Here is a 16,129-nt window from a genome sequence, read left to right as displayed (position 1 = left end):
GCCTGTATGCTTACAGCGCAGTATTGGGGTGGGAGTTACCCGATTTTCCAGGTGTTGTGTGTCTCAGTTCCCCTGGCTAGGAAAACGGATCCCCTTCCCCCTTGCGCTTCCAGGTGAGGCGATGCCTCGCCCTGCTTCAGCTCTCGCTGGTCAGGCTGCAGCAGCTGACCAGCATCGATTGTCCGGCACTCCCTAGTGAGATGACCCCAGTACCTCAGTTGAAAATGCAGAAATCACCGGTCTTCTGTGTTGCTCGCGCTGGGAGTTGGAGACTGGAGCTGTTCCTATTCCGCCATCTTGCTCCGCCCCCTTGGGGCTTTCTTATACAGCTATTTCAGTTACCAGAATATTTGAGACTTGTCCTGATTCCTTCCAATAAAAGTTAATTTCCATTTTCTTTTACTACTTTAAACAAAAACTGTTCGTATGATCCTTACCATAATAGGATTCATGTTACAACAATTTAGTACTTGACTTATCTCCACTACTGAGTTGTAAGCAGCTTGATGATGGGGGCCCAAGTCTTACCTTTATATTCCTTAGAAACTTAACCTTCAGGATTTTAGAATTAATGTGTAGTGATTGTTAGTAAAATTGACTTTAAAGAACAGCTGCTATAGAAATAATACAGAAATGGGAACAAAACCTAGCTCCTAGTGTTACCTGGGAAGTGAGAAATTTATCACGGAGAGGCTATTGGTATATCAGGCACTATTATGAGGACACAGATGCTAAGCCTCAATAGTTACCAATGTCAATCAATAACCATAGCATCCTAGCATCTCTACTTTGGGGTCTGGAAATTGAAAACACTAGAGGTGGATATCACTTTGGATTATTTTTTCCTTCCTCATAATGAGACTTGGAATATGCTGACATGAAGCTCCCAGATTCAGTTTTGCTTTCTTCTGTTTAACCTAGTATGAAGGACTCTGCTGGTGTGGAATTCATTAGTAAATAAATCAATGGCATGTGATTCAGTTACCTACCTAAACATGGCCTCAAGAACAGGGCTAGTTGAAAATTTTAAGAAAACTCCATTACCTAGTCAGATGGATTGAAAATTTTAGACTAGTCCTTCAGTTATTATTCTGTTGAAAAGTGACTTTAGACTTTGTTGATGAGTATTTTATAGAGTTTTAATTTGATGGTTAAAAGCCATTCAAAAGGCAGTGATTATATGTTTTAATTGATGAAAAAGGCCAGGGCCATTTTTAAAAGCTAAAGTAGTTTGGGTTACTATGCAACATTTCGTTGCCATTGCTATAGGCTATAATCATACTGTCTTAATGATTCTCTTTTTAAAAAATCCATTCATAATGCTTTGGAACATCGGTATTGCAAGAGACAGCATATATAATGGCAAAGATAATGTTACTATACATTTAAGTAAAGCTCTACAGTTCACAAAGCCTTCACAACAAAGCTAGAAAACTTTTCTAACAGCAAAGCAATATGTCCCCTACTGGGGAGGTCCCTTGAGGTTTGTAAAGAAGCTGCCAGGGGATCCAGGAGGCCAGACTAACAGTTTAAAACAGAAGATAATCACAAAAAATCAAAGAGGAAGCTTCAAGGTCACTGCTACTCCCAATCACTGTAAATTTAGACCTAGGGAGCTAAAAGCAGATCTGCAAGTCGGTTGCAAAGGATCAGAGAAAAGAGGAAAACTATGGGATAACTCTGTGGGTGAGAAATCAATGTAGAGGAAACCTATACAAGTGTTTTTCCTTCTCTCACACCAAGACACCAAGCATCTCCTAGTTTATAATTCTATCAAGCCCCATGTATATAAAATTGTTTCTGATTATATTACTCATATTTTTAATCATCAGCATCATTAGTAATAAAAAAGCGGTGTGTATAAGCTGTCAGGATTGTTAAAATGCATACTCCCAGGCCTTAAACATCAAACATCATCATGCAGTAAGTTTGGGATTAGATCTAGAATCTACATATCTAACACAGAAATCCCCTAGTAATTCTAATGGTGGTGGTCTTAGCATCACATTGTGAGAAACACTGACTGATAGTACCTAAACTAGGATCTAAGGTACCACAGACACTCCATGAGTAATACTTGCATTACATGCTTTCTTTAGGGAAAAAACTTTTGTCTGTTTCAATACTTCATGTTTGGTTGGGGTTCACCTCAACAAAAGACAGTAAGTAACCACTGAGCACAGTTAACTGGACTGAAGGGTTTAGGCCATTCATTGTTTCATACAAAACGTTTTACTGGGTGTCCAATGTTAGTGGGATCTAAGCAAATGTATTTAAAAGGCAACAATTAAATGTTTCTTTTATATTTGCTTCTTTTACTTTTATGTTTAGATATTCCATTCTTTTTTCAGTACCAAAAGAAGTCTCACATGTTCTTCTAGTTTTTCTTTTCTTAAAACTTTGTTTTTTAAAAATTATATTTAATTTATTACACTACAGAAATTTATTTTGTCTGGTGTGACGTAGTGCTCTGATATTGACATTTTTGCAGTTATCACCAGTCCCAGTCACATTTTTTGAACATTTCATATCTGCCACACTGATTTGATTTATTAACTTTCTAATACAGTCTTTTTTTTAAAGAGAGGTAAAAGTTTTATAATGGCAGAGGATTCTTTTATTATTATTATTATACTTAAGTTCTGGGATACATGTGGAGAACGTGCAGGTTTGTTACATAGGTATACACGTGCCATGACGGTTTGCTGCACCCATCAACCTGTCACCTACATTAGGTATTTCTCCTAATGCTATCCCTCTCCTAGCCCACTGACCCCGCAACAGGCCCTGGTGTGTGATGTTCCCCTCCCTGTGTCCATGTGTTCTCATTGTTCAGTTCTCACTTATGAGCAAGAATATGTGGTGTTTGGTTTTCTGTTCCTGTGTTAGTTTGCTGAGAATGATGGTTTCCAGCTTCAGCCATGTCCCTGCAAAGGACATGAACTGCCAGCAATTCCATTACTGGGTATATACCCAAGGAATTATAAATCATTCTACTATAAAGACACATGCACATGTATGTTTATTGCAGCACTATTCACAATAGCAAAGACTTGGAACCAACCCAAATGCCCATCGATGATAGACTGGATAAAGAAAATGTGGCACATATATGCTATGGAATACTGTGCAGTCTAATACAGTCTTTATATGACATTTATGTACTTTTAGAAACAGTAGACTTTTGTTCTGTTCCACTGATTTTCTATTCTGAAATACATTTTGTGCTGTTTTATTTTTAAGCTTTATAGCTTGTCTCATTACTTGGTATTCTAAGTCTCTGATAATTATTATTTTTTTAATTTTCAAAATTTCTTTACTATTCTTATCTGTTTTCTCCTAATTAAATTTGCAAAGCTCTTAAGAGGTTCTAAAATAAACTTTGGACATTTTATTTAGAATTACATTTTGTATTGGAGAATCTGAGGAAAATTTAAATGTCTTTTGTAATTATGCATCCTCATTCTTAGGAATATGTTATATCTATCCAGAAACTTGTTCAAGCCGTCTTCAGTCAGGTGTTAAAGTGTTCTTCATATAGTTTCTACTAATTTATTGTTAAATTTATCTCTATGTATTTATATTTAGTGTACATAGATATTTTTATTCAAACTATCATCTCGTTAATATATTAATAGAAAAACAAATTGTTTGTATATATCCATTTATGATCAATCTATTTTTTGAAATTTGAATTTTAAAATACTTTTCACTTGATTCTGGTGGGTTTCTTAAATATATCATCAAATAATGATAATTTTGTCTCTACTGGATGATAATTTTTTCCTAATAGATTGAAATCATAGTTTTGCTTCCATCCTTTTTTGCATAGGATAAAGTTGTTACAATAATGTTAATTTTAGGTTAATAGTAAGCATCATTTTCTTTACTTTAATGGTAATGCAATGAGAGTTTAAGCTTGAAATAGGTTTGCTGTTGTTTGAAGCATTCTGTATCTCATTATGGATTTTCTTTCTTCCTGGTTTACCACTAGATAGATAATAGGTAGATAACTGTTTATAATTTTGCCAAGTATCTTTCTTGTGTCTATTGAAAGATCATTTAAAAATTTTATAAAGCCTCATTTGTAAGATATATTGTCACCCAGTAACATTTCTAATACTAAACCAGTGTTTCTTTTCCTTGTTTAATAATGTTGCATTATTCTTTTAATATAAGCAAACTAACCTTGGAGTTTAACTATTACTTCTATTTATTTTATGAATTCCTTAAGTCCATTTTTACATGTAATATAGTGAAAATATACTTTATTGAGATGCTTAGGATAGTAGGTCGGGCTTTTTTGGGGGGGGTGAATTTGTGACTTAGTGTATGAGTGATTACTGAGGGGAAAAAAATAATCACTAAAGACATTGTAAATGAACCAGAGTAAAGTTATGTTCCAAAAATGATGATAAAGGAGGTTGTGGAATCGTTTTATTTTCCTCATTGCAATGCCCCCCCAAGGAGTTTTCTTCTAAGTTCAGCTGCAAGATATCCACAGGCCACATGTGATAATAGATTAATTTAAAAGGATATAGGACAGGAGATGTAGCTCATCAGCAGGGCAGCATTGCTCATTTTTCTTCAATGTGAGTTGTCCTTGCAGCTTTCATTTAGAATAGGGATGACATGCAAGATGATACCTATGTTAAGTGAGTGCAGAAACCCACCTGGCTTAGGAGCCTAGTAACACAAGGCATCAGTAGCTCTTGTAATAACTCCAAAGGCGTAACTTTCAGGGTCCCCAAAAGAGACAGTCCCAGTCACACGAATCACTGAAATGGTAGAAGCTCAAAGACATGGCTTCCTTTCTGCCCTCCATATCTGCAGGTTCTGCAGATGCAGATTCAACCACCCATGAACTGAAAATATTTTTAAAACACAATAGAGAGTAATAATATAATAAAAATACAAATTAACAATACAGTGCAACACCTGTTTATATTCTATGTACATTGTATTAGGTATCATAAGTAATCTAGACATGATTTAAGTATACTGGAGGATGTGTAGAGATTATATGCAAATACTATGCCATTTTATATAAGGACTTGAGTATCCCTGCATTTTGGTATCCACAGGGGTTCTGAAATCAATCCCCGACAGATATTGAAAGATGACTGTATGTTCTATTATTTTTAGCATAATTAAATATATACCAATGTAATGTTTTTCGTCCTGTCTATGTAAATTAAAATTCCAACTTTAAACCCTATTTCTTCTTTTGTTCTTCATTTTTTCACAGGTAAAATATGGAAATTATGCTTTTGTATGGGATGCAGCTGTATTGGAATATGTGGCTATCAATGACCCAGATTGTTCCTTTTACACCATTGGAAATACTGTTGCTGATCGGGGATATGGAATTGCATTACAGCATGGCAGTCCTTACCGAGATGTTTTTTCACAAAGGTAAGATTTGTGTATGACCAAATAAGGGAAGAGATGAAATTTAGACAACGAATATCCGTTGGTTACCCGATCTGGTTTGTTACATTTTATTTCCTTTGTTAGGAGAAACACAATAAACAACAACAACAAAAAAGATAGTTATAAGTGGTTGTTCAATAAGACATTCATTACCTAAAACATGAAGTATTATTTTTCCCATAAGTAGTGGGAGAAATAATGCTACATATAACTGGTTTTACTTTCAAAAAATTGGTACGGAAAAGAAAGTAGATGTGTTAGTTATTTCTATTAGAAGTAAACTAGTAATCTAGTCTGAATTTTTAGTAGCAAATGTCACAGAGTTAAGAAAATGAATTCATTCTAAGAATACAAAAGCATAACATAAACTTCAGGACCAAGTTAAAGTTCTGATGGACTGAAGCACATAATGACAGGGATGTTTCCACCTGAATTTTGCAAAGGAAACGGTTAAGATTTTGGAGTTCCCCGCTTAGCATCAAAGTATACGGTAGATTTTGTCATGGAAATCAAGGAGATAACTTATTAAGACATTATATCCATTTTCAAATAAGAATGTTCTATGATAAAGGAGTTGTTTACAATGGAAGACTTTTAAATATATATTTTAGATTAACAATGCATATGAAAGACTTGGGCCTGAAAGGAATGCACAAAGATTACTGCATTTCATTCTGTCTCCTACCAAACAAGCCTGGACCTAAGACAGATTAATATCTTCCATGTAGAAGTATATCCTATTTTATACTGAAAGTACATTTTGTTTATTTTCTAGATTTTCTTCTACCTATTCTGTAGAATCTAATGATAGTCTAAGAGGGCAGTTCCAGATAGTACTAAGGCCCTAAATTTCAAACAATTTGAGTTATATTTCTCCAAATTCTTAGGATAACAAAAAAGCCAGGCATTTTGTGTGTATTTTTTTAAAAGAACTAAAAATCAGTAGTTCACAATTTATGCCATAACTCTTCCATTAGCAAACCATAAAAATCTAAACCTCTCTCATTACATGTAAAATGAAGTTAGATTAATTCTAAGGTCCTGTATTAGTCAGCTTTTCTGTGTAGCAAACAACTCTATAAAGCATAAGTGATTTAGAAAAGTTACTTCTCATTCACGAAACAAGGCTGTAATTTGGTTGTGCTCTGCTTCAAGCTGTGGGTCAACTGCAGGCCTACTCTGTGCAAGCTTCTCATTCCAAGGCCCAGGCTGAAGAAGCCGACCTAACAGGCACATGCAGTTCTCATTGCAAAGAGCATTTGCAAAAGAGATTGGCAGAAACCTGCAGTGTCTCCTGTGCTTCTTGCTTGGATGTGGCATATGTTCCATCTGCCCACAGATCACAAACCAAAGCAAGTCTCATGGCCAAGCCCAAAATTAATGGAGTGGGTAAATGTACTCCACATACAGGGAAGGAAGGAGTAAAGGATTATGAATAGGCTGGATGCAGTGGTTCACACCTGTAATCCCAGCACTTGGGGAGGCCAAGGCAGGTGGATCACTTGAGGCCAGGAGTTTGAGACTAGCCTGGCCAACATGGAGAAACCCCATCTCTACTAATAATATGAAAGTTATCCAGGTGTGGTGGTGCATGCCTATAATCCCAGCTACTTGGGAGGCTGAGATATGAGAATCGCTTGAGCTTGGGAGGTGGAGGTTGCAGTGAGCTGAAAGTGAAATACATAGGCATTAACTGAGAAGCAAAATACTAAATAATAATGAATCAAAACACATTTATTGATGAGCAAATTCTCAGAGGAACAAACTACAAAAATCAGTTATGCCATAGGGAATCTGTCTGTAAAGCACTTGGCATCTAGTTGGAGATACAAAACCCATGCACAAGAAACAAAGAACAATACAGACATTTCTATAAATGTGTGTTGATATATATGTATCATATATGTATGATATATATGTATATGATATCAGTATTGTTTATTTATATTATTTTAAGTAATGTAGTTAAGGTATTGAAATAATTGAACAGCATGCAGAATAGTTAAGCAAAGGAAAATGAGTGAAAACTCTCCAGAGAAGGTAAGCCTGGAACTTGACCTTGATCAGGCAAGGGGAAATAAGGAGAAATAACAAATAGAAGAGACCCTTCTAAGGGAAGAAACACACCACTGCTTTTAATTTAGATGTGAGGATGGAAAAGCGTAATAGAATAAAAAGCGATCCCGGGTTTCATGGTGAAAGACCAGCAGAACTGTTTAATGAATCCTTAACATTACTCAGATAATTGAGAAAAGGATTATTGATTATTGATTAGTTGTGGTTACTTGGCTTTTCATTACTAAAATGTTCTTGTTTTCGGACTTGATTTTCTGGATTTTTTTTTTTTTTTTTTTTTTTTTTTTGAGACATTGTTTTACTCTTGTCGCCCAGACTGGGGTGCAGTGGCACGATCTCGGCTCACTGCAACCTCCCCGTCCCGGGTTCAAGCGATTCTCCTGCCTCAACCTCCCGAGTACCTGGGATTACACGTGCATGCCACCACATCAGGCTAATTTTTTGTATTTTGAGTAGAGATGGGATTTCGCTATGTTGGGCAGGCTGGTCTTGAACTCCTGACATCAGGTAATCCGCCCGCCTCAGCCTCCCAAAGTGCTGAGATTACAGGCATGAGCCACTGTACCCAGAGATTTTCTGGATCTTTTATGTAAAAAATAATGGATGAACATAATAGTAATTAAAGAAATATTTAATAAATTACACCAAGTGTTGCATTTCTTATTAGCCCTGTGGTGCTTTACCTATCAGAGACTTTAATTCTCAGAAAATGTACTCTAGTGAACTACTGAAAAGTAATATTAAGCATTGAGCATTATTTTTTCTTTATTTGATATGCAGTATAGATGTTGGCAGTTTAAATTGTTCCTTTCTGTGGAGTGTCTTGATAATGACATCCTGCATCCTGATTCCGTGGACAAATGGAGAAAGGGAGAGCCAGGAAAGAAGCAGGACCTCGCAATCATCAGTGGTGTGCCAGCTCCTCTCTTTATACACATGTACCACATTAATTTATCACCCAAAACCTCTTGCTAAATTCAGAAAATATTTGCATTTGTTCCATTTTTTTATAGCCATAAGGTAAAAGAGATCTTCCCTTTTTGTTAACTGATTTCAAAAACTATGAAGATCATCAAATTTAACCATTTTAGTACATTCTGGTCAATATGTTTTATACATCGGCATCCAGGGCCATTGATTAAACTAAATCACTTATTACTATTGTGATTATCTTCAATGAAAATATAGTATACTAGGTGATTTTAATAATTCAATATTACTTTTCAGGTGACTATATTTCTATAACTTCTAAAATATTAAGAAATATAGAAATATAACAACTTCTAAAATATTAAGGTACTTTAATATGTAACAAATATTAGCATGTAAAATAAAAAATATATAGTGATACAGTAACTACATTTATTATCTGCTGTCAGATGTCTTATATATTTATGTATTTCATAGGCACTTTAGAACAATCATATGAGGTGTTGCACATTTGTTCATTATAGCATTGCTTATTAGTGCATGACTGCTATGCTACAAGTACATACACTGAGTGGATGAGTCTGCACCTGGACAACCTTTGAATTCAGCTTAGGAGATATGGGTTATAGTGATAAACTCACATGTACGATTGTATGTGAGCGAACACACATTGGAATGACTTCAAGGAACCAGTAAGCGCTACAATTTATATAACCATAGAAATAGTTAGAAGCGTTTTGCTTCCTTTTGTGTCCTTTCTGCACATAAACTAGATAACTTGGCAGCAGAAGTTAAAGTCAGTCTTTTTTTTTTTTTTTTTTTTTTTTGTCATCAGATGTGTGTGTTTGTGTGGTAAGTAAGGCTTGCAATGAATTCTCGACCTGACACTATTTGTCATCGGATGTTTTATGTGGTACTCACCTTGTAACTTCTTAGTTTAAAAAAATTTAGTCATATGTTGTCTCATTAAAGGCATTTAAGAATGAAGAAAACTGAATTTTTCAGGTTGCCTTCATTGTGCAGTAAATAAAATTAACTCCAGCGTTGACTTCAGAATCTTAACGATGCAGAAAACTAAAAGATAACCAAAAGAATGAGCTCATATCTGTTCTCAAATCTTAAGTGGATATTAGGAAAAAATAATTCATTAGTTTAATTTCATAGTTCACCCATAAAGAGGTCACATTTTGCTTATTGGCTTCTAGTCCCTAAACTTGGGATATAGAACTACCCAAAGCGCAAAAACAATTACATGTTCCAAGTTGTATGGAGAATAATTTTTCTTGGATTCATGATAGTGACACATATATAAACAGGGGTTCAAACTAATCACAGAATTTGAGAATTTTTGGAAATGAAATTAACAGTAGCTATCCTCTTTCTGACAAGGATGAAAGTAGTCCACAGGAATAAACAACTGGCTTAGAATCACAAAAAGAAGCAATAAAAGTGGAAAAAATTCAAAATTTCTGATTTCATATCCATTTTTCTGGTCACTATACATTCTATCTTCCCTTATATTTCTTGTAAAAGCATGTAAGAATAATGTCAAGCTTATATTCTTATATTGTCCTTACTACATGCTAGACTCTAAGCTCCTACACATAATAACCTGTGAGGTAAATACTGTTGCTGTCCTAATTGTACAGACCCAGAAACTGGGACATAATGAAGTAAAGTAACCTGTGCAAGTTCACGAAGCTGTCGATTATTAGAGCTGAGATTCAAACCCAGAGTCTGGCTCCAAAAATTGGGTCTCTTAACCATTCTGCTATACTGCTTTTCACAAAAATGACATACGCTTTTAACAAGTGTGTTTCAAGTAAATACTTAGGGATTCTGTCTCTCTCTCTACACATGCACACACACAGACACACACAGAGTAGAATTAATCACAATCCTTGATCCTTCACCAATACTGTCATTATTGGTCCATAAATAGCTACTTTTATTCATTTATTTGGTTAGTTTTAAACTCCTTAGTTGTAGTCTTTTTTCCTATTAACTATTAGAATATTTAATTTAATATTATAACTATTGGAATTATTTTCCTATTAACTATTAGAATATTTAGTGCTTTATTTTGTATTTTTACTTGGATTAAAAAAGAGAATATTAGATCTTTTTAGCTCCCTCTATCTTGATACTTCTTACACTTGACCTCTTGGGTCCTACCTCCCGTTGTTAAGCTCCTGAGCTCCTTGAGTTCACGCATGTGTTTGTACGTCTCTAGTGCCTACTTTCTTGTTTAGCATGCAGTAAGCATTCAATAATTATTTCATACATGATAAAAGATCTACTTAATTTTTGGCTAAAGGTCAGCCCATTTATTTATAGCCAAATAAACCTCTGTGCTTTTTGCTTGCTTGATAATTTCTAACGTCTTCCTTTTATCATAATTATTTTTTCTTTCTTGGTTTCTACAATTTTCATCCAACCAATAAAAAAGCTAAGAAAAAAAAAAGCTAAGAAGAAAAGAAAACAAACACAGCACCTGCCTACCCTTCTTTCCAACTCCCTGCTGTAATGATTTTTATGCTTTCATTCCCACAAGGAAAGTAAAAAACATTCCTTTAATTTGAAAGCATAATCCTAATCCTTTAATTCCCCAATTGGAATGGGGTGCTTTCCAAGCATTCTGTTCACCATTCAGGAAGGGGAAAAAAGCAGCTCCTATTGATTGCCCACTTAGTGCCTCCAGGATTGGTAAACAAATGGCTTAAGCTCTGTATTCACTGGTTAAAAGAATCTCTCAGAAAGGTACATAAAACCAGAAGTTAAACAGTTTACTGGCTTCCCTTTAGAGATGCAAAATATAAACTAGCCCCAAGCTCTGAGAGCAGAAGTGATGTTACTGAGACACATTTGTAAACATTAAGCAATATGAAAGTATACATTAAACCATGTAATATAGACAACACTTGCAGAAAAATTTTTAAGGAAAATGAAATCAGTGAAGACTAGACTATAAAAGGTTACTAGACTTGAGCAGGGAGAATTCAAGAATAAATCAAATTTGGATATGAGAACAGGTGCAGGTAAAATACTCAGGAAAACATGAGAAATTCACATAAATAGAAACAGTCATCATGTGTTTGAAAGGATGATGAGAAGGAACAACTTGACTGGAGATAATATTAGTCGAGGGATTTAGGTAGAGAAACTAAAATTGAATATGACAGACTATCAACAGCTGCTAGTTATAAAGCATCTACTGCGCTAAACACTTGATATGTTTCATATACTGCTTGCCACATCTCTGTGCATTGCATTTCATAAATTTGAGGAAACTGAGCCTCAGACTTAAGTATCTTGCCAAATTCACATAGCTAATAACAAACAGATCTAGGACTCAGGTTGAAGCTCATGTCCTTACTCAGCACCCTCCACCAGCTTTGTGGGGCTCTGAGAAGAGAAATATCTGTACAGAGGAAGATTTGAGGAGTCTGAGGTGTTAGGTTAACTTTTCATTGAAGAAGGCCATTTGCAAGGCTGCTGTAGTATTCCAACTGGGAAGCAGTAAGAATACTACAAAAGAACGATGAAAAAGGATTAGAAAAAAGGTAAGTTTGGAGAAGGGATAGGGAGAACTTGGTGAAAAATCAAAGAAGTGCATAAAATCCGGGAACCTGAATGAGAAAGGCTGTGCAGATTTCAGTGGCCACGAACAGCCACCTCGTTTCTCCTACTTCTTCCAGCTCTCTAACTTCTCCTTCTTGGTCATCTATTACAAGTTTGCATCAGCTCTATTTCATCATTTTTAGAAAGGCAGCGTTTATTTTAATTATGATCATTCACTACCCAGTAAACAGATAATTATTTCTAAGAACCATACAGCCTACAGATTTCTGTTCTGTTGTCGCTCACATCACAGTCACATATTCCTATTGGTATTCTTCTCTCTCACAATACATCAGATGTTATTTTTTTAATTTATATATATATATACACACACACGTTTTATTTAATTTATGTGTGTATATATAATATATCTGTTACATATATTTATACATATATTTTTGCTTTAAAAGAATGACATTTTATCTTATAAAATGTGAAAGGAAATTATTTTCTTTTCTCACATAATACACGTCTATTTAGATAAGGACTAGCCTCTGGAATCCATACAAAGGAATATGCTATTCCTATATCAGAGCAACCTCCTCTTTAAAACATCTGTTTTAAATTTAGAATTTTAATTTAAAAAACTTCAATAAACAAGAAAATGAGTAAGCTTATTTGTCTATCAATCTTTTCTGTTTCCTGAATCCTTGTGGAGCTATTTTTATGACAAATATCCTGTGAGTTTTAGTAAGCACCCTGACTGCTACTTCTACTGGAGAATCTAAATAATTTACATCTATTTTACAGTTTAATCTAAATAGATGACAGAGTAAGTATAGTTAGTGATATTTCCAGTATGTGAATATTTCAAAAATATTTATGGGCTCCATATGATTTGAGATTAGTTTTATTAATCTTGCCAAGCTGTAGCCAAATTTTAAACAATTATAAACCTTTACTTTCAAGAAGCATATAGCATTCTCACTGCTAAGCACAAACCTAGGCATCAAACAGCAACCCCATGGGGTAGATTTTTAAGTGATACGTGTTTCCATTCTTCTTGTACTACATCATACGGCATTCGGGGAACACTGTGTTCGAGATACAACAGTACCCTTTATGAACAAGCATCTTTATTCGACTTTTCTGGGATAAGTCCTGAGCTACAGGGAAGATAAATGACTAGTGCAAGGTGCAAGGCAGTATTTCAGCTGGATAGTAAGCCCATGATGCTGGACCAAGCTGCTTTTCAAGCAGCAAGTCTGATCAGCCATTTTACAAATAAGATTTGTGCTGTTTCTAGATCTCAGTAAATATTGTTTCTTAAAAACACTGTTGGTTTACAAAAAGCGTAGTTATTTTACTGATATGATCTAGATGTTACTAAAGGCTTTTAAACAAAATATTCCAGAACTTAAAACCACAAATTCGCATTGCACTTGAAAATACACACACACACACACATATGCACACACACACACACACACTCTCTCCAGAGTAATTATCACTGTCTCAAAAACCCTTTTATTCCCTTATAGTTAAATCACATTTTTAACATTCAAAACACTCATTCTACTCAACAAACATAGCCTCAAGACACTTTTACCGTTTGAAAATTCAGTCTACTTTTAAAAGGAAAATTTGATGTCATCAAAATAATCAAAGAACATGCTACTTTTCATAGACCCTTAAAATATTGTAAGCATAGTGACATCATGGGAATAAACGTGTGGGCTTACATAATAATTATGTCGGTAGAGGAAACAATCATAGATTTTGAGCCATGAGTGAGCCTTTGGCATGCATTTAGATAACTCTCTAATTTTTCAAATGTGAAACCAAGAAGGGAAGTGGGGTGCCCTGCCCAGGGTATAACCCTTGGTTAAAACCATGCCCTGGAGACCACTAGTCCAGATTCCCAGTCCAGTGTCCCATCCCCTGCCCTGTTCTGCCAGTTCCTTTTGTTTAAAAAAAGTCAGTTTTTATCCCTAAAATTTACCAGTAAAATATATGTTTTCACAAACATAGTCTTGTCAATATATTACATAAAGGACAGGAATATTCATTAGGAAATACATTCAACAGGGCCATAAACGTAACTAGAACATCTGTTTAAAAATTGTCATTACTTCATAGACACAAGAAAATGTAGCACAAAGTTGAATAGAGTGTTTTGGAATGTGTTCTCTAACTTATAAAGAAACTCTGCTGTAGCCTAAAATAGTAGTTGACATTCATTGAAAACTCAGCAGGTGCCAAGTATCACTATAAAGGCCCTAACTATGTTAAATAATTTAATTCTCATAATAAGCTTGTGAGATAAATATTATTAACTTTATTTTATAGAAGAGGAAACTAAATCACAGAAATGATTTGAAATTGTCCAAAATCATAAAACTAATAAGTGACAAAGCCAGGCTTTGAACCCATGCTGTCAAAGACTATACTATCCTGGCTCATATTCCCACAAGTCTAAGAACATGCACCAATGCTGGAAAAGGATAATAAGGATCTAAATTGTCTTCATGACTGCCGGCATGGCTGCCTTCCTTCATGTTAAAATGCTTTTGCGCATTTTAGTTTAAATGAAATGCAGAATATTTTCAGAAACTTAAATGATATAACAATACCAAACGGTCCTCCATTACAGGGAGGGAGAGATCCATCTGAAATTGAAGCTGTCTTACATCAGCTGACTAGAAGTAAATATATTGAAAATTGAAAGCTCTGGGAGGATACTGAAGTATTTTCCCTTCCTCTCATCTTCCTTTGCTACAAGTTAGCTTAAGACTACATAATCAAAACTTTAATTCTTCTTTCATGGAAGTTTTAATTCATCATTACATTTTAATTGGTGGAAATCATAATTGCCTCTTATCTATCTCATTTCATAGTTCTTTGAGCAGCTCAAATAAACTAACATCATAATTGGTCAGACTGTCTACTTACATGTTAAATGTTTACTAATGTGAAACAGAATCTGATACTTCTAGACATGAATTATGGCTAAGATGAAAATATAAGAGTTTTTATATGGAATAAGAGCCATTATTCTGTATAGCCCAGATAAGTCTAACATAGCTCTAATGAGTTCTGTATTTGTGAAATTAGTTCTCTGTTTTAACACCAATTTCAAAATGAGAAATATATACCTCAATGGATTCATTTACTTTTTTCTTTTTATTTATCTATTTATTTATTTTATTATACTTTAAGTTCTAGAGTACATGTGCACAACGTGCAGGTTACATATGTATACATGTGCCACATTGGCGTGCTGCACCCATTAACTTGTCATTTACATTAGGTATATCTCCTAATGCTATCCCTCCCCCTCCCCCAACCCCATGGCAGGCCCCAGTGTGTGACGTTCCCCTTCCTGTGTCCAAGTGTTCTCATTGTTCAATTTCCACCTATGAGTGAGAACATGCGGTGTCTGGTTTTTTTTCCTTGCGATAGTTTACTGAGAATGACGGTTTCCAGCTTCATCCATGTCCCTACAGAGGACATGAACTCATCCTTTTTATGGCTGCCTAGTATACCATGGTGTATATGTGCCACACTTTCTTAATCCAATCTATCACTGATGGATATTTAGGTTGGTTCCAAGTCTTTGCTATTGTGAATAATGCTGCAATAAACATATGTGTGCATGTGTCTTTATAGCAGCGTGTTTTATAATCTTTTGGGTATATACCCAGTAATGGGATGGCTGGGTCAAATGGTATTTCTTGTTCTAGATCCTTGAGGAATCACCACTGTCTTTCACAATGGTTGAACTAGTTTACAGTCCCACCAACAGTGTAAAAGTGTTCCTATTTCTCCACATCCTCTCCAGCACCTGTTGTTTCCTGACTTTTTAATGATCGCCATTCTAACTGGTGTGAGATGGTATCTCATTGTGGTTTTCATTTGCGTTTCTGTGATGGGAGTGATGATGAGCATTTTTTCATGTGTCTGTTGGCTACATAAATGTCTTCTTTTGAGAAGTGTCTGTTCATATCCTTCACCCACTTTTTGATGGGGTTGTTTTTTTGTTGTAAATTTGTTTGAGTTCTTTGTAGATTCTGGATATTAGCCCTTTGTCAGATGAGTAGGTTGCAAAAATTTTCTCCCATTCTGTAGT

The 16,129-nt window shown here is 35.0% G+C and overlaps 1 protein-coding gene across 1 annotated transcript in view; it reads left to right on the top strand.

Annotated features, from left to right (window-relative positions):
* The window catches only part of GRID2 (glutamate ionotropic receptor delta type subunit 2), a 723,504-nt gene that overhangs the window by 575,976 nt on the left and 131,399 nt on the right, over nt 1–16,129 (top strand). The window contains exon 12 of the mRNA XM_017875509.1: nt 5,249–5,415. Coding sequence (XP_017730998.1) covers nt 5,249–5,415 — 167 coding nt within the window. The remainder of the gene's footprint in view (nt 1–5,248; nt 5,416–16,129) is intronic.

Source organism: Rhinopithecus bieti, unplaced genomic scaffold, assembly GCF_001698545.2.
Source record: "Rhinopithecus bieti isolate Rb0 unplaced genomic scaffold, ASM169854v2 scaffold_6708, whole genome shotgun sequence".
NCBI classification, from domain to species: domain Eukaryota; kingdom Metazoa; phylum Chordata; class Mammalia; order Primates; family Cercopithecidae; genus Rhinopithecus; species Rhinopithecus bieti.
Note: the sequence above shows the minus strand (reverse complement) of the source record. Positions and strands in the feature narration are given on the sequence as shown.